The sequence below is a fragment of the Pogona vitticeps genome, chromosome 4 (assembly GCF_051106095.1).
Source record: "Pogona vitticeps strain Pit_001003342236 chromosome 4, PviZW2.1, whole genome shotgun sequence".
NCBI classification, from domain to species: Eukaryota; Metazoa; Chordata; class Lepidosauria; order Squamata; family Agamidae; genus Pogona; species Pogona vitticeps.
The window spans coordinates 115,706,771-115,730,673 of NC_135786.1; the positions used below are offsets into that span (position 1 = coordinate 115,706,771).

General features: G+C 41.2%; 1 protein-coding gene across 2 annotated transcripts in view; it reads right to left on the bottom strand.

The window, feature by feature from the left end:
• STX6 (syntaxin 6) overlaps positions 1-23,903 on the bottom strand; it is a 49,159-nt gene that overhangs the window by 9,809 nt on the left and 15,447 nt on the right. For both annotated transcript variants that reach the window (XM_020789729.3, XM_020789728.3), the window contains exons 2-7: positions 16,911-17,080; positions 16,322-16,416; positions 13,871-13,933; positions 12,815-12,937; positions 2,855-2,961; positions 982-1,076 (exon numbers count right to left, since the gene is read on the bottom strand). In XM_020789729.3, coding sequence (XP_020645388.1) covers positions 982-1,076; positions 2,855-2,961; positions 12,815-12,937; positions 13,871-13,933; positions 16,322-16,416; positions 16,911-17,080 — 653 coding nt within the window. The remainder of the gene's footprint in view (positions 1-981; positions 1,077-2,854; positions 2,962-12,814; positions 12,938-13,870; positions 13,934-16,321; positions 16,417-16,910; positions 17,081-23,903) is intronic.

Here is a 23,903-nt window from a genome sequence, read left to right on the forward strand (position 1 = left end):
TTTAGCCCACAAAGTGAAAAGTAAACATCTGCCAGAAACTTCAGAAGTCACTCAAGCACCTCTGGCACTAACGTCTTGGAGTAACAGTCTCATTCAGGTTGAAAGTGTGGAGGGCTCAAAAGCCCCCTCCTCACCTGGAAGTCATGCAAACCCTCACAAGTTCACTGAGAAGGCCTGCGTAGATAGTGCAAGCAAATTCAACTGAATGCGTTCAAGGCATATTATAAAAGTCCCTGTGTAGATCTTTGAGGGAAACACATGAAGGGCTGCATGACTTCTGGGTGACGAACATTGATGGATAAAGCTTACATGCCTTCCCCCAACCTCTCCACCTTTTGAACCCTACATGCTTTGAGACTTAATGCCTGAATAGGGCTAGAGTTCATGGAGATCTCAAAAAGGGATGATATCAGAAACGCATGGGAGATGCCACAGTAGCACAGATGGGACAAACAAACCTCTGTGGACAAAACCCATAGCTGCTCCATATAAGGATTCTTTCTGCACACTGGGAGCTATTATACTGTGTAAAGTCAAAACAGACCTCTAATGCTCGAGATACTAGTCATTCACGGTGCTGTGAAATGTCAAATACATTCCATAGTAGCCATTCCTCAACTGAAGAAAAGGGTCCATTTCAAATCCTTTACTGCAGGGATGGAGAATTTGCAACCTTCCAGATGCTCATGGATTGTAAGTCCCAACATGCCTCATTCTTGGCTACATCAACTTGGGCTGATTATTGTGGCACCACCATCTGCAGGGCCACAATTCCTCACTCAAACTTTACTGGAAACAAAAGCACCCCCTAAAATTATGCTACGGGAAAGTCCTGAATTACTTCAGAAACCGTCTCCTCCTCTTCAGACCTCCTCAGAAGCTTTTTGCTAACCATGAGCAACCATTTCCTATCTCAGGACCTGCAATGAGAGAAGACTTAACATCTTGCGACACATTTCCATTTTATTCCAGGCTACTTACCACTGGTCATATGAGATACTTTTGCAAGCTTCTTCATCACATTATCTAGCCGCGACTGGGTGTTATCCATCTCATGAGCGAAGTCATCTAACATACTGGAACCACCAGAAATGAGGAGAGAATGTTGCATTATGCTACATGGAACAAGTTTTGACACTGGGCCTGTCCTCCCCTTCCCATGTTAATATTCAGAGCCAAAGGACTCTTTGTGGCAGGGCTTCCTTCACCGGCTCAGCCACACTGAATGCATTCTCTCAAAGGTGGTACCTTAGTTATGGAATACCTCCACCCCTAAAGGTCTCCCTAGCACAAAGAAAAAAATGGTCTGTTCAGCACTATTCTAAGTGCCAGGACAAAAATGTTTGTATTCCCTAGGCCAGTGGAGGCAAACCTTTTTTGGCTTGAGTGCCCAAAATGAGGGGGTGGGGAAGAAACCAGTGGCTGCCATGCCGCCCGGAAGACCAGAACCAGAACAGGAAGTGGCAGTTTCAGCGGGAATCATGGGGATGGACAGGAAGTTAAAGGGGGAATCATGGGGATGGACAGAAGTTAAAGGGGGAATCATGGGGATGGACAGGAAGTTAAAGGACCCAGAACAGGAAGAGAAAGGGGGATGTCGCATGCCAGAAGAAAGGGCTTCACGTGCCAGCTGTGGCACGCATGCCATAGGTTCACCATCACTGCCCTAGGCCATAATCTTGGCAAAAATCAGTCTGGCTTTATGCATCTTGGCTGTATTTGTATTGCTATAGTAACTATATGCTTCATCCCATAGGAGGAAGAATGGTATAAAGTAATTTCAATAAATAAAACAAAAAATATGATCAGGTAATGGCGAGTTCAACCATTTCTTTGTGGGGAATGGTGCTGTTGCTTCATTTTCTTTTGCTTCTGGCTAGAAACCCCAGCCCCATGTTCCTTTTCTCCTTGCAGGGTAAGGCATGTGGACCCAGATCATTGACTCTAGGTGGTAAACAGAGTGTAGAGGGAGATTTTTATTAGGAAAAAATAATCTGATGGGAAATCTTTAAGAAAACACACCCATAGCCCCACCCCAACCTCCAATGAGGACACTCCAAATATCTTCCATGTCATGTTAAATAGCCAATTCAGCTCCATTTCCCCATCAAGTGGTTACTCTTATTTGGCCAGACTCCAACTAGTGTTCATATAACATCTGCATAACTTGCTGTAGCTAATTGATAATGTACCTGTTCACATACCTGATTCTGCAATGGAGATGTGCTCCAGCACCTCATTAATTAGCTGCAGCATGTTATGTAGACCTTACAGGACCACCACCATGATTATGGTCATTTATTTGTTACACTTTAATTCTGAATACACCTATTCTACCTTTCCTACTGCAAAGCTCAAGGCAGCATACCTGGCTCTCCTCCTGGAACCTAGACTCTTGAATCCTAGTCTAGGATTCTTAACCACTATACTCAGTGGCCCAGTCTGCTAGGTAAAGATAAAAACTTGCAGACATCCATCAAGTGACATGAAAAGAATAGATAAATAGAACAAATACTGCTGACTCAATTCAATAAATATATTTTTTTCACAGTAGGGGAGGTAAACAGGACCAAATATTCCAAATGTTCAGCAAATGTAAACGTTTGGGGGTGAGGGCACTTCAGTCCACCTAAGGCAAACTATTCTTAGCTTTCGACATATCCCTTGGTAAAGTGGATGCTTTCGGTGGTGGCTGAGAATGCAACCCTTATTCCATTTAATCCAACACAGCTTTCAATAATGAATTGCTGTCTTTTCCAGAAAAGCCCAAATAGAGGGCACAAAGTCAATAAGAAGGTAATTTAACTGCTATGAGGTTATACAGCACATAATAAGACTAGAATTTAGTACTCACACTGCCTGTTCATCCAGCTCCCCTCCAATGCGCTGGGACATGTTCTTTAACACCCCAATGCTACCAGAGACCAGTTCCAACTGTTCATCCTGCTGCTCAATGATTAACTGGTATCAAAAAGGAGAAGGCAAAGATTATATAGTTAAAAGTATGTGTCATTCAAGTACCATTAAAAGGAGAGTCAGAGATGCTGACTTCAAGCAGAACTTTCTGAGCATCTAAAATCTACCAATAAGGAAAAGATATGGTTACTTATCATAACTGTAGTTCTTTGAGTGGTGATCCATGTGTCCACATAATGGAGTTTGCACCTGAGTGAATGCCGGTTCAGAAAGTTCCAGAGCCTCAAAAGCATCTTTGCCTATACCACACAACTGTGCCCCTGCTCTCCTCAGATGTCCACCTCAAGACAGAAGGTGAAACAAAAAGAAAGGTGGGCAGGTTGTATGGATACATGGAGCACTACTTGAAGAACCAGTTACCATAAGTAACCATATTTTCTTAATTGTGACATCCCTATATGCACACAAATGGGGTGACTGGCAAGCTAAGGTTTAGAGGTGGGAGTTAAGTCAAAACAGAGGATAGTAACACCAGGTGAATTGAGGCATCTTTCTGGGCTCTGAGGTCTAATCTGTAATGAGTGATAAGAGGCAGAGTTTGTGACCATGTCACCACTTGGCAAATATCTTGTATATCCATGCCCTGTAGGAAGGTACCAGAGGATGAGACTCCCCTGGCAAAGTGAGTCTGGAGTTTTAGGCAGTGGCTTGTTGGTAAGCGATGGAAATGGCCAAGACAGTCCATTTGGAGAAACACTGGGAGGAAACTGGATGTCCCTTTCTTGGACCCCAATAGTAGACAACAAGCCGGTTTGTCTAAAATCCTTTGTTCTGTCCAGTAAAAATGCCAAGACCCTCCGAACATCCAGAGAATGTGACCATTTGAGGTCAGTCTGTGGCAAAGGATAAAAGGTAGGTAAAATCAAGGGCTGCAACATGTGGAACTGGAAGGCCACCTTGGGGAGAAAGATTATATCTGTATGGAAGGTGACCTTGTCACAGGAGAAAACCAGGTATGGTGGGTCACAGTGGAGGGCTGTTGGTTCCACTGCCCAGTAGGCAGATGTGAAAGGCTGTCTTAAAGGTCAGCAGATGGACCTCTGTTGTAGCCAGAGGTTCAAAATAGTGCCTAGTGAGCTGAGACAAAACCTGTGTGAGAGACCAAGGGTCTTGTGGGGGCCGCACGTCCAGGTAGGCATTTTGAACACCCTTCAGAAGTTACATAGAATCATGAAGTTGGAAAGGGCCTATAAGGCCATAGAGTTCAACCCCCTGATTAATGCAAGAGAACAAATCAAAAGATATCTGCCAGATGGTTTTCTAAATTTCTCTTGAATGACTTCAGTGTTTGAACACTCACTATCTCTCAAGGTAAAGTGGTTTCATTGCTATACTGCTCTAACAGGACATTGTGGCGTTCACCCTTATTATGTTAAATAAGTCATGCATTATTCATGTTGTATGCTGATGTGGTTGAGAGGTGGGGCCACTAGAGAGGTTAAAAGGCAGAGCCTTAGAGGAGAAGGGAAAGTAGAGTTCAGTGCAATCAGAGTTAGAGAGGGAGTTAGTTTGGGAATCTGAGGAGTGATTAGTCTGAAGAGTGAATAATAACCTGTAAGATAATATAGAAAATTATTGATGCTTGATGAACCTGAAGAAGATACTTATGAATTATTAAAGAAACATCTGTAATCAATAAACCTGTTTTATTCAAAAGACAGTGATGAATGGACCTTCATATTTCCTAAGCAAAGCCTATTGATTTAGTGAATCAACTGGTGGCAGAGTGTAAAAAAAGTGGTTTTTGTTTGGTTGTTTGGTTTGCCTTCATGAGCTCCCTGTGTTTGGAAGAGAAACGGGCCACAAAGGGGCAAACATCACAACATTTTCCCTGACATTCAACCAAAATCTGGCTTCCTGTAACTTGAGCCTGTTGTTGTGTGTCCTGCACTCTGGGATGACCAAAAACAGATCCTGTCCCTCCTCTGTATGACAGCCTTTCAAGTATTTGAAAAGTGCTATCATGTCACCCCTCAGTCTTCTTTTCTCAAGGCTATACATGCCCAATTCTTTCAGTCTTTCTTCATGGTTTCCAGCCCCCGATCATCCTTGTTGGCCTCCTCTGAACTTGTTCCAATTTCTCAGCATTTTTCTTAAAGTGTAGTGTCCAGAATTGGACACAATACTCAAGATGAGGCCTAACCAGTGCTGAATAGAGGAGAACTAGTACCTCATGGGGTTTGGAGATTGTGATCTACGACAACTCCAACATCCTTCTCATTCATAGTATTGCTGAACCAGGTATCCCCTATCTTGTAACTGTGTGTTTGGTTTCTTTCTCCTAGGTGCAATACTTTCCACTTATCCCTGTTAAATTTCATTTTGTTATTTTTCAGCCCAGTGCTCAAGCCTCTTTAGATCATTTTGAACTTTGTTTCTGTTTTCCAGGGTGCTAGCTATTCCACCCATTTTTGTGCCATCTGCAAATTTGATTAGCATTCCCTGCACCCCCTGATACAGGTCATTAATAAAAATGTTGAATAGCACTGGGCCCAGGACTGAGCCCCATTTGTTACCTCCACCCAATATGAGGAGGAGTCATTCATCATGACCCTTTGAGTAGAATTCTGTAGCCAACTGTGTATCCACCTGATATTGTATCCAGCCCACACCTAGTAAACTTGCTAATCAGAATATCATGGGGCATTTTGTCTACAGCATTCTGTCTATCAGGGAATTTACCTGATCAAAAAATGAGATCAAATTTGTTTGGCAGGATTTGTTTTTGAAAAATATCTGTTGGCTTCTAAGTTGTTCCTGTATTGTTTTCAAGGTGCTTGCAGAGTGACCACTTAATAATGTGTTCCAGAATTTTCCCTAGGATTGATGTTAGCCTGACTAATCTGTAGTTCTCAGATTCCTATTTTTTGCCCTTTTTGAAGATAGAGAGAACATTAGTCCTCCCCCAGTCATCTGGAACCTCACCCATTTCCCATTATTTCAAGAAAAAAATCGACAGTTCTTCAGCCAGTTCCTTCAATACTCTTGGATGCAGTTCATCTGGCCCTGGAGACTTGAACTCATTCATAGTAATAAGATTTATCAATCCTCAGCTGCAATCTTGTCCACCTTCACTTCACATTTGTCTGGAGAGTCATAGTCCATCCTTTGGAAAAAGACTGAGCAAAAATAGGAACTGAACACTTCCATCTTTTCTTTTTCTTCTGTTGTCATTTTCCCCTCTCCATTGAGTAGCTGAGCCACTGTTTCTTTTCTTTGTCTTTTGCTACACACATACCTGAAAAATGCTTTTTTGTTGTTGCTTTATGTCTCCAGCAGCTCACTCTCAGCTTTTGCCCTCCTAATGCCATCCTTGCAATTCCTTGCTACTTGTCCGTACTCTTCCTTTGCGGTCTGACATTCCTTCTACTTCCTATACAAGTCCTTTTTTGTTTTCAGGTCGTCTTTGAGCTTTTTGTGAAGCCACACTGAACTTTTTTTTACTGTCTCCCACCTTTTTTTCTCGTTGGAATTGTTTGTAGTTGTGCCTTTAGAATTTCTTTTTTTAGACGTTCCCACCCTTCCTGGACTCTTTTTCTTCTTAGGATCTCCTGCCACGAGACCTCATTTATCCTTGTTCTAACTTCATTAAAATTGGCTTTTTAAAAATCCAGCATATACTGCTTTGGTTTCCTTTGAAATAAAAAATTCTAGTAGAACATGGTCTGGTGTGTAAAGAAGTGGGAAGAAGAGTGGCTGGCTGGTGGTGTGCTACAACAGCCGCAAGGTTGACCTTTAAGGAAGCGATGGAAAGGTTCTGTTGCCTGAGGTGCAGGAGAAAGTCCAGGACAACAGATAAGGAAGATGGCGAGTCCAGCAGACCACATGAAGATCTATGGAGTTGGAATTTCTTTCACTTGCAGCCTTAGAGGTGGTTTGTTGGATGGATGCTGGACCTGACTCAAGATGTTAGCAAGGAGAGGATTATCCTCCAAGCGGTGAGCTTCAGGTGAGGAATGTCTGGATACAGGACCACTCCCTTTTGGCAAAAAAGGAGGTTATGGCCCAGGAGGAGATGGATCCTGCTGGAAGCAGTAAAGAGAAGGGTCATAAACCATTGTTGGCAAGGCCATCAGGAGGTGATAAGTACACTAGAGCTGCTGTGGAGGATTTTTTCACGAGTGTGCGCTGGATCAGATGAAAAGGAGGAACGTGTATAGTAGGCTTCCTGTCCAGTCTATGGTGAAGGCCTGTCTGTACATGGTGCACTTGGAGTTGCTGGCAGTTGTGAAGATGTTCACTGAGGGTTTGCACCATTGGAGGATGAGGTAGTTGTAGACTGTGTCAGACAGTTCATGGGTTATGAGTCACCGTTTAGCAGACGTCTCACTGTCAGTACCAGAGATGTAAGTTGCTATCAGAGAAATGTGATGGGCGATGCACCACTTCCAAAGGAGGCAAGACAGATACAAGATGCTTAGAGACCTGGTGCCCCGTTTGTTCATGCAGAACATTGCAGTAGTGTTGTTTGTTGTGATCTGGACAGTGCAGCTGCAGATCACATTCCTGAACAGCTGTAATGCCTTGAAAAAGGCAAGAAGATTGAGGAAGTTGATGTGGTGGGGATCTCATGAGTGGACCACAAAGCCTGTACTGTGATGACAATGTGCGCCCCATCCTGTCATACTTGTGTCGGTGACTGGGTGATGCTGATGAAATGAAGTCCCGACTCATTGGCAACTCTGGACCATCCACCAGAGAAGTTGATGTTTGCGCCGTGCCAAAAGAGAAAGTTTTTTTGTGAGGGAATCCCTCCTGTTGTTGTAGGTGAGGAGGTAGAAAGACTGGAGTAGTCGCATTCTGAGTCTGCCATAGGGCAAGATGGCTTTGGTGGATGCCATATGCCCCAAAAGTGTTGCACTGAGTGGGACATTCCATGCTGGGCCCAAATAAGTTTCTGAGCAAGGTGTATAATAGTGTCCATTTGTGGCTGAGGAAGAAAAGCCTATGCTTGCTTCACATCTTGAGTTGCCCCAATGTAGTGAATGACTTGAGTGGGAGAGAGGTGTGACTTTTCCACATTTACATGAAACATGAGACTTGAAAGCACTTGCAGAATGAAGTCAATGTTGGCTTGCAGAATGCTTTGATCATGTGCCACTAGGAGTCAATCATCAATGTAGGGAGAGATGGTGATGCCCCATGTCCTGAGAAAAGCAGCCACCAGCGCCATGCATTTCATGAAGACCCTTGGGGCCATCAAGAGGCCAAAGGGGAGTGCATGGAAGTGGTAATCCTGGTGACCAACGAGAAAGCTGAGTAAATGGCGATGCTGTTGGTGAATTAAAATGTGAAATACTTGTCTTGCAGGTCTATAGATGTGAACCAGTCCCTTTGTTAAAGTAGGGGAGGACAGACTTCAGTGTCACCATCCAGAAATGTTTCGGGGTAATTCAGGGTGTGCAGGTCTAATATAGCACAGTGCCCCATCCCTTTTAGGTATAGTAAAGTACCAGGAAAAGAAGCTATCTGAGAGACAATGAAGAGGCACCGGTGATATGGCTCCTTTTGCCAACAAGGCATTAACTTCTAAGAGGTTGGGGGGGGGGAAATGGAATGCGTCAAATGTGCCCAGTGAGTGGGAGACTAGAGAACTCTATTGTGTATCCATGGGCGATGATGTTGAGAAACCCAGGTATCTAAGGTGATAGTGCACCAGATGTGAAGGAAGAGCACCAGACATATGTCTGAATGCATGGATATATTATGGAGAGGGTGGCGAATGTCAAGCCTGGGCTGTAGGTTGTCAAAACTGCTGTTTAGGCTTCCTCTATGATTTCTTGGTAAAGGCTGGTGGTTTGTATCTTGTAGAGAAGGAAGCCTAGTTGAACCTCTGATGGGCAAATGGGTCTGATGAATTTGACTTCTCAGATGGTGACTTATAGATGGTGTGTGGAAGAGAGCGCTTCCACTGAGGGCAGAAATGTGGTGCTGAACAATACATGGTGATGCTCATTCTTCTGGCATAAGTTTTCTTTTTGTGCAAGTCCTGCATGAAGTCATCCTTCTTAGTACTGAAAAGACCATTCCCATTGAAGGGTAGGTCTTCAACACATGATTTAGAATCCTTAGGAAGCCAAGCAGAGCCAAGGAGAGTGATCGCTGCCATGCTCTTCACTGCACCATCTGCAACATGGCATGCAGAGTGGATTTGCTGGCTGGCAAGTGCGTAAGCTTCTTGCTGGAAGGAGGCTGCAAAGCATCTGCTTCTCCTGGGGAAGCACTTCAATAACAGACTGAAATTCCTCCCAAATGAATTGGTGATAAGTTTCCATCATGGCTTGGTAGTTGGCTATGTGCATATGGAGTGCTGCCAATGACTAACATTGCAGGCTACCAGGTCAAGTTTACAGCCTTCCCTATTAGCAGGTGTATCCCAGGAAGAGCCCTTGGATCTGAGTGGAGCAGTCTGAACAATGACAGAGTTTGGTATAGGATGCTTAAAAAGAAATGTAGCCTTGTCCTGTTGGACTCTATAGAAGTTTTGAATCTGGTGTGATGTGGGGGGTGGCAGTGGAGGAAGGGTTTTGCCATGATTGGCTAATGAGATCAGTTAGAGTCTCAAGCACTGCCATATCCACTGGGATTTGGATTCTTTATGAACGTGGACAAAGACAGTGTCTATTGCTGGTGGCCCTGGTTTAAAGACTGGGAAATGTAACAACTTTGCCATTCTATCAGGTTGTTACACAAGGAGAGGTCCTCTGAGAATGAGAAAGGAGCAGAGTCCTGAACACTTGGATCAGGTGAGAGGCTTGGGAGGAGATCCAACTCGTTTCCCTCCCCTGGTCCTGAATCATATGAGCTGTCCTCTGACTGGTTATTACAGGAATGGAAGGTGTCACCTGGATCTGCTGATCATCACATGGCAGACAAGAAGTATGCAGTGTGGATTAGGAGGTGGTAGAAGTACTTGCAGTGAGAAGGGTCGAACAGTCAACGTATGTGTGGCAGCTTGAAGGTGTTGGTCCTGCGTGAGGTGCAGTTTGGTAGATTTTTGAGGGAGGAGGCCAGCCCTGGATGAGGGAGCACAGACAATATTGGTATGATGGAGATAATATAGCTGAGTACGATCTTGGGTATTCCTGACCACGGTGCTGTGGTGAGGCCAACCATTGGGCCAGTGGGAGAGATCGTCATCTGAATTGTCGTTCACCCTCAGACAAACGAGGAAAGGACGGCTCTTGTGGAGACTTTTGAGGAGAGGGAACTCTCAGAGAGATGGTAAGATTCTGCACAGACAGGCTAAGGCATTCACCCTCTGAAACTGAGACTGTGTACTGGACATTGGTAGTATGAGCAGAAGCAGGCTCTCAAACAGGCAGTTGGGAGTCCAAGGTAACCACGAGAAGCTCAGTATTCGTAGGCTGTCATTCTTCTTCTTCTTGGCAGGATTCATATTAGAGGCTGTGGGATGTTTGCAGCGATCGTGCTCCCATTTCTTGGTAGAGATCAAAGACAGTTTCGAGGCCAAGGACACCTCACGGTCCAGGGTAGAGGACTTGTCCAGTGGCACTGCTAAGTCCATGACTTCTGTGACTGGTTTTTGGAGTTGGGTGTCCCCCAAAAGTAGAATCAGTAGCCCGAAGGGATTGCTCCAAAAGAAAGGAATGAAGGCAGGATTGATGGTTTTTAAGAGTGAGAGTACTAAACCTCTCGCAAATTTTGCATGACTGGACTAGGTGGGTCTCCTCTAAGTTAAAAAATCACGTGTTGTGCCCATCCAACTGGGCATTTTTTTGCCACAAGTAGCATGCTTCTTTATTAAGGCAGATACCATAAATCAGTAAAAGGGGAACAGCTAGGAGCCATGAGGGGAGTGGGGGACCACTAAGGAAAAATAACTCTCTCTTGCAATACGCAAAAATGTATTGCAAATATGACACAAGTAAGTGAAAAGAGCACCCAGAGCAAACCAATTTGTGCTGTTGTGGTGGTGAACGTACATGTGGTGGTGAACGTACTGAGGAGAATGGGACTGTGCTTGCACAGTATAGGCAAAGATGCTTTTGAGGCTGGAACTTTCTGAACTGCCGTTCACGCAGGTGCAAACCCCATTTATGTGCATACATGGACACCATGATGAAGGTACAGTTTTTTCACCAAGATAATATTAAGAAGGAACAACACATGGTCTCAGAGACATGGTTTACATTTCCTCTTTAGTAGTTCCTTCTCTAAATGGCATCCTTGCCTCTCTGCCACGCATGCTTGCCCAAAACTCAGTTTATGATTTACTTAGTGCATGATTTACTTCAACCAGGTGGGGGACATTCACCTTCTGAATGCTCTTGCAATGCAACTCCAGTCAACCCCAGCCATGTAATCAAAGGTTAGAAATAAGGGAATTTGTAGAATAGTAACATCTACAGTAGAGGGCCATATGTTCCTTCCTTTGAGTAAGAGTCTTAATATTTATTTATCTATCTATCTATTTATTTATTTATTTATATTTATTTATTTATTTATTTATTGTATTTATACCCCACCTATCTAGTCATTTCGACTACTCTAGGCGGCATAATATTAGCAGAATTAACCACAATCTTTTGTGTAAGTATTATATAACATGTGTCTACTCTGTTATCCTTGGATTAAAATACATACACAGTTGGCATTACAGTGGTACCTTGACTTAAGAACTTAATCCGTATTGGGACTGTATTCTTAAGTTGAAAAGTTCTTAAGTCAAAGCACCATTTCCCATTGAAAACCGATCAATGCGTTCCGGGGGAAGAAAAAAGGCAGGGGAAAAGGGCTGGAAATTCAAATTTCCTGCCCTTTTCCCCTGCCTTTTTAGCTCCGGAGGTCTCAAAGGGCTTTCCCCCTCAACATCAGAGGAAGCCCTTTGAGACCTCCGAAGGCCTTTTTTCGTTCATAGGTTGAGGCTCCGTTCGCAAGTCAACAATAATTTTTGCAAACGGAGCTGTTCATATGTCGAAATGTTCGTAGATAGGGATGTTTGTAAGTCAAGCTCCCACTGTATTCTCTTTAGAAGAGAAGCTGAATTCTTGGGGAAAGCTGAATTCCTAGAAGAAGCTGAATTCTTGAGGGAAGTTTAATGGTGAAAGGGTCAGAGAGCCTTTTGCCTGTGTCAGGCTGGGAGAAAGGAGCTAACAGAAAATGGTAAAGAAGAGGAAGCCCTTGGGTTCAGGGCTATGTCTGAGGGGAATTCCTGCTTAGCACTGGATTGGGCTACTGAACAGCCAATTGCTCATATCTGCATGTAAAGAAATCCAAGAACACCAACAGACAGAAGAAAGCTACACAACCACAGGACAATGTTATATGGAAACAACTTGTTGCCCTGAGATTTACAAAGATCAAGATTTGAACATGTTGCAAAAAGAGGAACATCTTGTGCATATTATTAGTACCAGAGTAATGCCCTCCCCCCTGACTCCCCCTGCTAGCGATTTTGATATGACATGGTGTGCAGGATGAATATACCTATGTCCACTCGCTGGTATTGCTCTACAGCAAAAGGGGCTTCAGCAGGCTCCTGCTAGAGCAGAAGAAGAGCAGTACTCACTCTCCTTCCTATAACCCTATGAATCCCTCACTCTGGCTCCTAAATATTTGCAGGACTTCCTCCCCATTCTCTCTCATTTCTGTTACCTAGTACTTCCTGCTTTTCTTTTCACCTCCATCCTTCCCATATCTGTTTTCTCATGGGATTGTAAAGATTGTCTGTGCTTATGACTGTTGCTGAATGGCCTGACGACCTTATTAGGAAATTCCATTAGACATATGAATGGATGTCCTCTGAAAAATAAAAATACCTCCTCATGTATACATGAGGTTGCCTGTGTAAAGCTAATCTTACGAATCATTCTACCTGCTGTTGTGCCTGCTGCTCCTCAATGAAGTGTGAGTTCACAGACTGCATTTCTCGATCCAAACGGCCATACTTATCAGTTCCAGAACTCCAGCTTTGACTTCCACTTTCTCCCAGAAGTACCTACACAGCAGTCAAGAAATGCAGAAACTGGGCAGTTATTTCCCGTTTAAAGAATATATTTCATGCCTCAGTCTGATGTGATCATAACATGTTTTATACTTTTGAATACAGAGATTGCTTCTCTGATGACCAATCTTGTAGTAGTTTATTCTGGAAAGTGGCTTTTTCCACACAAAAGAAATAACAGTAATTGCACAGTTTTCGTTTGAAGGCAGACAATTAAAGGAGATCCTGAAGTTTACAAACACTATCAATAAATAGCCAGTAAGAGTACTCTTTTTATTACACCCTACATTCTGGAGTAGCTTGCTGGTTCAGGGATATAACGGATCCAGAAACTTATGAGAATCTAAGATGGAGCTATGCTTCCCAAGATCTAAATTTGATGGATTTTACACGTGAAATAAAAATACCTCCCTGGAAAGACACACAGCCAGACAGAGCAGGAGAAGAGAACTCCATCCCACCCCATCCTAAACAATATGTAAATGGAAGAGAGGCAGTGGAGATTGGCTGGCTTACCATTGTTCTGCCTCCAATTCTGACAGAAAAGAATGGAGAAGGGGTTACTGCTGTAGTCCTATGCAAAACCTCCAAAAACGCATAACAGAACACTATGCGTTTAGATGGGTTGGTCTGAACCATGAGTTGGAGGCAACTTGATAGCACATAACATTTGGATTTTCTTCAGGGAAGACCATCTTCTCTTTCCCAGATTATAGGAAAATGTATGAATGAAGACCAGAAGACAATGTTCTGGCAGTCTCTTATGCCATTCGGAGTGAGGCTCTGTATTATCTGAAGCAACAGTACTTCCTTTTAGCTGTGTCACTAATGTATAATATTTAAATACTGAATACTCAATAAAAAGCTTCTGAAACATCTATCAGATTTTGTGGTTAAGTCAGAAGACAATAAAGAAGCAATACAAACCTGCCTATTCTTCCTTTCAGTCAGTGCTTGAACAGAAGTATTTGACATCTGATCCTTCATATCCTATTAAGAGTGGAAAAGAGTGGATAAGCACAATTTATAGATGTGCTTGTTTAAACAATAAAGCCACACAGTTTACATGGTCACAGGTAGCCCAACTTTGGAGTATTTTCTCTTTTCTTTCCCAAAGGGGGGGGGGGAAGCAAAAAAGGAACTGGTGAAAATTCTTCCTCAGTGCTCAGAAGCAGATATTTACCTGGACACTTAATTTAGCATAGAACGTACCATAACAGTAATTGTATACTGAAACTATAAATTTATATACAGTGATCTAAGAATAAATTTCAGTGAATTCTACTTCATAGATATAGCACTACTGTATATGTAATATGTAAGTTATTGCTTTGTCAGAAAGTAGCATACTATGGACTTAGACATGAAGTATGGTTATTTTTATATTTCAGCTCATGGGCCTTGCTAATAATAGTAATGTAAATCACCACTGTAGGCACTAATCAGCTCCCAAATCAACACAGAGGTTCAAATATGCACCTGTAAAAACCAACCAACCAGGTATTTGACTAATTGCTTCAATGCATACCTTAGTATATAACCTGTACAGGTATAACTCAGGATGAAATCTAATAACAGAAGATATTCTTTGTAAGTGTCATGGCATCAGCTGCCATGATCCTTTATTATTATTATTATTATTATTATTATTATTATTATTATTATTATTATTATTATTATTATTATTATTATTATTATTATTATTATTATTGTTGTTGTTGTTGTTGTTGTTGTTGTTGTTGTTGTTGTTATTATTATTATTATTATTATTATTATTAAAAATACCAGGCACGATCAAAATTATAAAAACATTGACTAGTATTATATAACACCACTACTGGATTTCAGCCTTAGTTTGGTAATAGTATGTCATGTAAAATTCATCAAGCAATACTAAAGTTTGGCGTTAACGTCTATCTGGAAAATTGACACTTTGTAGATTCTTGCAAATGGAACAATGAGTCTTTTAAAAACTTTACTGTTTCCAGCTGAACATAACTGGTATAATTAGTAAGTAGTTCCTGATAAGGCATACAGCTCATAAAATAGCCCTTTTTTGTACTCTTGCCTAAGCTGACTCTCTGCATTGCTCTAAGAGTTGAACAATGCTCACAGTAGTGACTTGCTATCATGCGTGCTGCTCAGCAGGTGGGAAAGTGGAGGAGAAACTGCTGGAGGCTCTTCTGCTAATCCAGTAATGAATTTAAAGGCACAAGGAAAATCCCTAGGCTACAATTTAGCAGCCATAGTCATGCTCTCATACCACTGAGGCATACCACCCCTGAAAAGACAATGAAGCTGAAACAAAAGCTACATCACTAACTTACTCTAGAGTAAGGCATTGTAGTAAATGCTCTAGGGTTACTTGGTTATACCTTTCTTTCCCGTAAGACTGTTAAAAACAATGTCTTCTAATGCGGGGTCCCCAACCCCTAGTCCGTGCCCCAGTGTTGGTCCGTGGCCATGGCAGGACTGGGCCGCAGAGACAGATCTCCCCCCCCCGCACAGGTGCCCCCCCCACGCATGGACCCCGCCCACCCAACCGATCCACAGTTCAGAAAAGGTCGGGGACCACTCTTCTAATGATTTCACAGCTAACCTTCTTTCTTTCTTTGCAAACCAAACACTGCTTTGTTTTTTACTTCATTTAGGAATTCTGATTCTCACAACCAAAACCCAGAGATGTGAATTATTTTTAGAATAGCTGGAATTATTTTTCACTTATGGGCAATCATCAGCAAATTATTTTTGAAACTCTCAGGAGTTCAGCTCTGTGGTACAAGGAAGTGATTGTTGTTACAGAAAATGTCAGCAGTCTCACTTGTGAATACGGAGCAAGCTGTGCAGCTACATCTGAAAATAATCTTGAAAGTGTGATTATTTATTTCCATTTGAAGGAAAAATATCAAGCCATTTGAACGAAAAATATCTTAACAGAAACCTCAAACTTTCCCACTCCATTTATTTCTTTTGTTCTAGTTACATCCAACTCTTCATAAAAGCCCAGGATAGGTAACAAAAACATCAGAACACTCAGCAAGACAATAGAGTAATAAAACCAATACACTACCAGCAGTAAGACTGACTGCTTATAAACTACTAGGTTTACAGATGGGCTCTTGTTCAAACTGTCCGGTTTTAATAAAATTAAGATATGTTCTGTGGGCTATTTTGTATCTCACTTGCTTTTGAAAATTCAAAAATATATCCATTTCACAATCACATGTGAGGTTTGGTTTTCATTCAGCTGTGGCTGTTTTCATAATATGCTCATGTTTCCTTTTAATCTCATGGTGAATTAAACATTTATTTGCTGTAAGAACTATGATTTTGTTCTATAGTGTGGAATTACCTTCCCAAGAGACTTAAATACATTACCCTGACCACCTGCCGTGTACTCGTGATGAAGGCTTTTCTTACACCCAGTTCTGTTGCATCAAGGTTGAATTTTCGAGGATTTGCTTCAACAATGCGTTGAGAATAGCCAGTCAAGGAAACTCTATTTATAATTATTATTCAGAAGGCCTTAAAATGATGAGTTTTTCTATTGGGGGAGGAGCAGAAGGAATACCTTCTACAGACCTTTTTTAGAATTTGTATCAAAAGAGTGTGGAAACGTTTCATGCTCTATGATGTGACAATTTTATTTTTTGCCAATGCATTTTTCTTATACAGCCTTTCAGTCTTACTAAGGTGAAAAGTAGGATTCAAATACTTCAGAATTATAATTTGGACAATTCTGACATTCTTAGCTAGTTGAGTGCTATTAAATATCTTTGTGTAAATTTTAAATTTTTTTTTCTAAAGGATAACTTGAGATTGTGAAAGACTTATCAATCTCCTGGTTTCAACAAGTATCTTCAACATAAAGTATAACCAAACCTTGCCTATTTATTTGTGGAATCTGTGTCAAGAACATTTTTGCATCACTTATGTAGATTCATGGATCTGAGAACCCAAAGGATATTAATAGTTTCATCTAAGTCTTCAAGATCCCACTCAATGCTCCTTAAGTTGTTCCTTAGCTCATTCGTGGTCCAGTCAATTTCTTCTCTCGTAGCTGTAGAAGGATCTTGCAGAAGCTCTGTCCATCTCTGGAACAGCCCCTGGGCAGTGTTCACTGCCTTCTGAACTTCCCTGGAAGTCAAGGAAAAGAAATAAGCCAGTTACATAATTCAAATTTGAAAGAAAACTTCATTATTGCCACTGTGGAGGACATCAATATCTAGAGTAATAACATTTTGCACTTTTATAGTACCCAATCATTACATGCCTGCACTGAAATAGAAACCATTTAATTTTTTTCCTTGATGATACTTGTGTCAGTGCTAAACCCTAGGGGTCACTTCCAAATTTAATATCTTTACATGGAAGAAAAAGTGCTGCGTAGCCATGTAACCCTTCACAGTGTACACAAAGGAAAATATTTTATGACAGCTTCACATGTAGACCTGTGTGCCTACAGATGCATGTAGTTTAATTCTTTCCCAATGGTACAAAGGGAAGAGATCAGCCTGGATTTATATTACTGGGTAGCTTACACACACCATACATGGTGCCCTTCCAACTATGCAAAAGTGACAAATGTGGCAAGTATACAAATCTGTCCCACAAGCATTTAGGGAGAAAAAAATAAACTGACCTGGATAACTTAACTTGGTTTTTGCTCCTTTAGGGCAGGGGTGGGCAAGTTTATAGACCATCCAGAAAAGGGAAAAAAAGGAGTTGAAGTGATTAGAAGTCCACATCCTGTTTTATAAAACTCCTCTTCTGAGGGTTGGGGGAGGGCAAAACAATGAAAAGGACCATCCTGCACTTTGTTTTAAAGGAGAATTGCAGCCCCTGGTGGTGGGCAATGATCCCTACCCTTTCTTTAGAGCGCATCTGAACAACTGCAGCTGACTGGATAGTTGAGTGAGATGGGAACCTGGGAGTGGAGCTAAAGGCTAGGAGTTCAAAAACCATCACTGAATGCATTGATCCCAGGCAAGCTGAAAGAGTATCCTCAGAGACCAAATTGAAGGGACAGGGACTTAATCTATAACAACATGAAACAACATGATGGCAAACATGCCCTCAAGGTAATCACAGACAAACTGTATTGAGAAGGTTTAAAGGAAGCATGGCTTTGGCAACATCAGTTTGCAAAGCCAAAGAATGCTTGATATACTTAGATGAAATGTCCATTCTGCTTAAGTTTCGGTAACATCATTTCTACCATAAAGGAGGTTTATAGTAAAACTTCCTTTATAGGAATTTACCCTCATTCTTCTGTTAGAAACAATTATATGTTCCTCCATTTTCCAATACAGCAAGCATGTCGGAATGCTTATTTTGTCAAATGCTATTTGGTTGGAAATGATATGTTAAAGATTCTGCCTGTAATCCCCACAGCTGTTTCATAACTAGTTGAAACTTTTTTTAAAAAAATACATAACTAAGTTTTATATTTAGTCTTGTAGAACCAGCTTTTCAACTTCTATCCAACTACCTAACAGAAATCTGCTTGCGGGACATTCATGGAACCTAGTCATTTGTGTGGGAATCTGGTGGTTATCTCCAAAGTTAATTATTACAGGATTTTGTTGTGGCAAGAACTGGTCGGGTTTCAAGCAAGCTCCTGAAACTGACCACGACCTCTTGGTTCTGCCCCCCCCCAAGTTCAGGGGGGAAAGGATGATTGGCTAGGAGAAGCAGCGTCTGAAGCAGCAGAGATGACAAAAGTGGGGAATGGGATCAGTGAAGGCTGGTTCCCCCTCTGAAGTCGCATCTGAGGTGCATGGACTGAGGAGGAAGCCATCTTGGTAAGGAGCTGGGAACACCCCAAGCAAAGAGTGAGAGAATGCAAAAGGATATTAGAACTATCTCAACCAGAGACTGAGTTAAACAATTTGTGCATGTAAGGAAAATCTCCATGGACCCAAATTAACTGTGCAAAAAAAAGATCGATATAAAGAGTCAGCAAATGGGCTTTACCTTTTAAAAAATCTTACTGTCATGGAAGTAGCAAGCTTACTTCGGACTGGAAAAGGAGAAAAGAGTAAAAGGAAGAAGAGGGAGGAATTTACCTCTTCATTAAAGGAGATTAAGATAAAACTCCTGTGACTTTCTGAAATATTGACATTAAATCCTATTTACTACAAAGCATTGTGAGTCCTTTAAATTTTTATTGTTGTGAGAACTTTCTACCCAGATGGAAGCTCCACCCCTCTCCTGGATTGGACATTTAAATAAGACTGAGTAAGGTTTCAGCGACATCTGCTGACAGAAGACTTAAATAGCACTCCTTAAAGAAAAAGGAAGAATATAGCTGACTTAAACTAAGAAGAAGGGGGGGGGGAATCAATATAGCGGCAAAAGATGGAAAATGTGGAAAAGAAAGAACCCAGAGAGGTGCACAAGAACACAATCTCAGGGGGATATTGGGACATTTAAGGACTGGCAACAGAGTATTCAAGAGATGCTACTTACAGGCTTACAGCAATTACAAGGAGGGATGGCTCATGTGTACAAATGAAAGATTTAGGGATGCAAATGACTGATATTAAAAATCAAACTTCCTAAATATGATAAAAGCAATGTATACAAAGCAAGTAGCAAAAATAATTGTAAATGGAGAAGGAACAGACAAAATTGAGATTGACAAAGGTACACGACAAGGATGCCCACTTTCCCCATTGCTGTTTAGTCTTTCACTGGAAATACTGAATAGAGAAGTTAGAAAAAATGAAGAAATACAAGGAACAAAGATTAAAGATGAAATCTATAAGCTCCAAGCATTTGCTGATGATCTGGTCTTTATTCTGGAGAACCCAGTGGAAACAGCTCCAATTTAACTCCAAAAAATAAAGGAATGTGGCGATGTAGCCGGATTAGAAATGAACCAAGAAAAAACTAAATTTTTAACCAAAAACTTAACCCCCAAAAAAAGACCCAACTTATATCAAATACAGAAATCCAAATAGCAAAGAAAGTAAAGTATTTAGGAATTAATTTGACCACTAGATGTTCCCCATTAAAAGAAAACAATTATGGGAAACTTCTTGAGCAGATGAAACAAGATTTGGCAAGATGGGAGAAATTACAACTATCCTTTTTAGGTAAAATCTCAACGATCAAAATGAACATTCTTCCAAAAGAAATTTTCCTCTTTCAAAACTTACCAATTAAACTAGAGCAAAAATTCTTTGAAGAGTTAAACACTTTAGTTACAAAATTTATATGGCAAAAGAAGCCCAGAATGAAATGTAAACTACTAGAAGATGCAAAAGAAAGGGGAGGATTTGGTCTACCAAATTGGAATTTTTATTATCAAGCAGGTGCTTTAAATTGGATCAAGGAATGGATAAAATTAAAAAACAGAAGAATATTATATCTAGAAGGACACGACCTTCAAGCAGGTTGGCAAGCCTTCTTATGGTATGGAAGAGCAAACACCCATAAATACTTTGAGAAAAATGTAAGAAAGTCTGGGAAAAAATTAAATGTAAAATATACAGTGGTGCCCCGCATAACGAGCAATTCGTTTAACGACGAATCCACATAGCGATGAGGTTTTTGGTGGCAAAACATCGCTTTGTGATGATCGGTAAACGTTTCGCTTACCGATTATCGCATAACGATGTTTTAAAAACAGCTGACCGGCGGTTCCAAAATGGCCGCCGGGTAAATAAAATGGCTGCCCTCAGTGTTTTCGCACCCTTTCCTCGCTTACCGGGCAGCGAAAATGGTGGCTGGATAAAGGATTTTCACTTAAAGGTGAGTTTTCCCCCCATATGAACGCATTAAACGTGTTTTAATGTGTTCCTATGGGCTTTTTTGCCCCGCATAGCGACGAATCCGTATAGCGACGATTTTTTCAGAACGGATTATTGTCGCTATGCGGGGCAGCACTGTACATGAAAAGCCCTAGATATATCTCATCAATGGAAGCATTCACTCACCCAAACTGATTACATTTTGAGAAAATAACAACATACAATGAGCTCTTAAATGAGGAAGGACTATTAAAAACAAAAAATCAACTAGAGAGCCAAGGACTGATTTTTTCATGGTGGCCCCAATTGCAACTACAGTCAATCTATAATCAGGAAAAAAAACATGAGGATTTTATAGACAGTATACAACACTTGATAAAATATTAATTACTACAGAAAAACAATGAATTCCAAAAGTATATAAATTTTTATTGCAATGGGACACTCAAGATGAAGAGATTAAGGAGACAATGTTAAAATGGTCAAAAAATTGGATATAGTAGAGCTTGAAAAATGGCAACAAATGTGGACTAAAAATCTTAAGCTAACATTATTAGAATGTGCAGAAATGGACAGACTAACAAAGAGACTAAAAGGGCAAGAAAAATCAATTTATTATGAAAGCTGGAACCTATTCTATGAATGGTGGAAAACAAAAGTTTTGTAACAAACAGAAAGTAAATGAGTAAAATGAATAATATGGGGCAGATCTTGCCGAAAGAAAATAAAAAATAAATAGAATAGATGAGACATCAAAAACAACAGAAGGAAGACTGAAGATTTTGAATACAGAGATGGAAAAGCTAGAAAGGGAAAGAAAGCAAAATTAAATCACTCTTTTAAATCTACAAATGGAAAGAGCCAATGCCATACTTAGATTCCAGAATCTACCAGAACAAAAAGGAGAAGATACAATGCAAATGATTACTACTTATCTAGTATCCCTCAAGGAGATACGACCAGAGGATGTTCAATAAAATATAGATACAGCTGGAAGAATTAAGCATACAACATGAATAAAAATCTCCCCAGATAAATTCATGTTAAATTTACAAAACTGATCTCAAGATAAAGTCCTAAGAAATATACAAGACAAGGGACTTAATAGAAAATATAAAGAAATTAAGATCTTGAAACATATTCCATGGCGAATAAGACAGAAAAACAAAATATGTGGAGCTCACATCCTTCTTGAGTACAAACTCAATTACAGTGGTACCTCGTTAGACGATGACCCCGCTAAAAGACGAATCCGCATAATGATGATTTTTAAAGATCACTATAGCGATTCGCAAAACAGTCATTCCAATGGGCGATTTTCGCTTCACGGTGATTTGGTCCGTGCTTCGCAGACCGTTTATCCACAAGACGACGATTTCTACAGCTGGTCGGCGACTTCGCAAAATGGCTGCTGATCAGCGGCTTCGCAAAACAGCTGCTCTATGTTTTCCGGACCCATGCTTCGCAGGGCAGCCATTTTAACAGCTGATCAGCACTTCGCAAAATGGCTGCCCTATGGGCAATCTTCGCAAAATGACAAGGTATTTTCCCCAATGGAATGCATTAAATGGGTTTCAATGCATTCCAATGGGGAAATGGTTTTCGCATGACAATGATTTCGCTAAACAGCGATTTCTATGGGATGGATTATCATTGTCATGCAGGGCACCACTGTATGTATAAGTGGTGGGTGCCTGAAGTGTCCTCTTTGAATTCCAGGAACAGAGTTATTATATTAATTCAACGATGAAAGCACAAGATTTTATGAAAATAAAGGGGAAATAGCTGGGCAGAAAAGAAGGGAAAAATAGATGAGGAATGAGAAGAGGAGAAATCAAGTGGATTATCAGGATCTGAAGCTGAAAGAAACTCGACTAGAGCAGAAGAGCGAGAACCTTCAAAGGAAAACTCACTATAGAAACAAGGAAATCCAGGAGGAAGAAAGAAAATCACAATAATAAAGACGGACTAAATCAGTGGTTCTCAACCTTGGGTCCCCAAATGTTCTTGGACGACAACTCCCAGAAATCCTAGCCAACACAACTAGTGGTGAAAGCTTCTGTGAGTTTTAGTCCTGGAACATCTGGGGACCCAAGGTTGAGAACCATTGGATTAAATGAATAAAACATGAAAGTGAAAAATGAAGTGGTTAAAGACTAGGATAAAATAGGTATAAAATGGTGGACAAATATTAATGTCCAAAAATTAGTAACTACTAAAGAAAATATAGATAAGATGCAAAAAAAGGGAATAAAAATGCTTTTAAATAGTATGGGAAATGTAAAAAACATGTATATTATGTTTGATAGACATATAGGGAAATACTGTAAGTATATTAAAGCAGCGGTCCCCAACCTTTTTAACCCCACAGACCGGTTGGGGAAGGTGGGGACCACCCCGTGCTCATGCACATGTATGAAGGAGCAGATGCTCTCTCTTGCGCTCGTGTGCATGCGCGAAGGAGCGGGTGCTCATGCGGGCACTCTTGCGCATGCGCAAAGGTTGCTCAGGGGCACTCATGCGCATGCATTAAGGGGTGGGGGAGTGCTCGTGCAGGCGCGTGCATGCATGCCCAAAGGAGCTGTGTGGGGAGGAGTGCGGGCGGGGTGGGGGAGGGTCTGTTTCTATGGCCCAGTCCAGCTCAGGCCGCAGACCAGCACCGGGCCGCAGACTGGAGACTTTTGTATTAAAGTATGAAAAATATTCTGTTCCACATGACATTTAAATTGAATTTGTTCTTTTTATTCAATAGCAGACTTGAGATATTTGACAATAGATGTAATCTTTACAGTTATTAGATGGAAAATAAAAGAAGAAAACTGATTTCCTGGCCTGAGAAGACCTGACAGGAAAGACATGGGAAGTCCTGGAGTTGGAGGAAACAGAAGTAATAATTCCATAATTAGACTTGAAAGATAGCTTGGAAAGCATAGATTAAAGAAGAATGTGAAGGTCTAATTAAGGAATTACTACAGCAATACTGGGAAAATCTGCTCATTTCTTTTTATCTTTCTTTGCAGTATAAGTGTACAAGTTGATGTAAATGTACTATCTCACTCTCTGGAATTCTCCCTTTTCTCTATCCATACCTACCCGCCCAACCCTAAATTCCCTTCCCTATAACCCCCATTAAGGGAGGTGGTGGCGCTGTGGAAGGGACGTGGTGGCGCTGTGGGCTAAACTGCACAAGCCTGTGCTGCAGG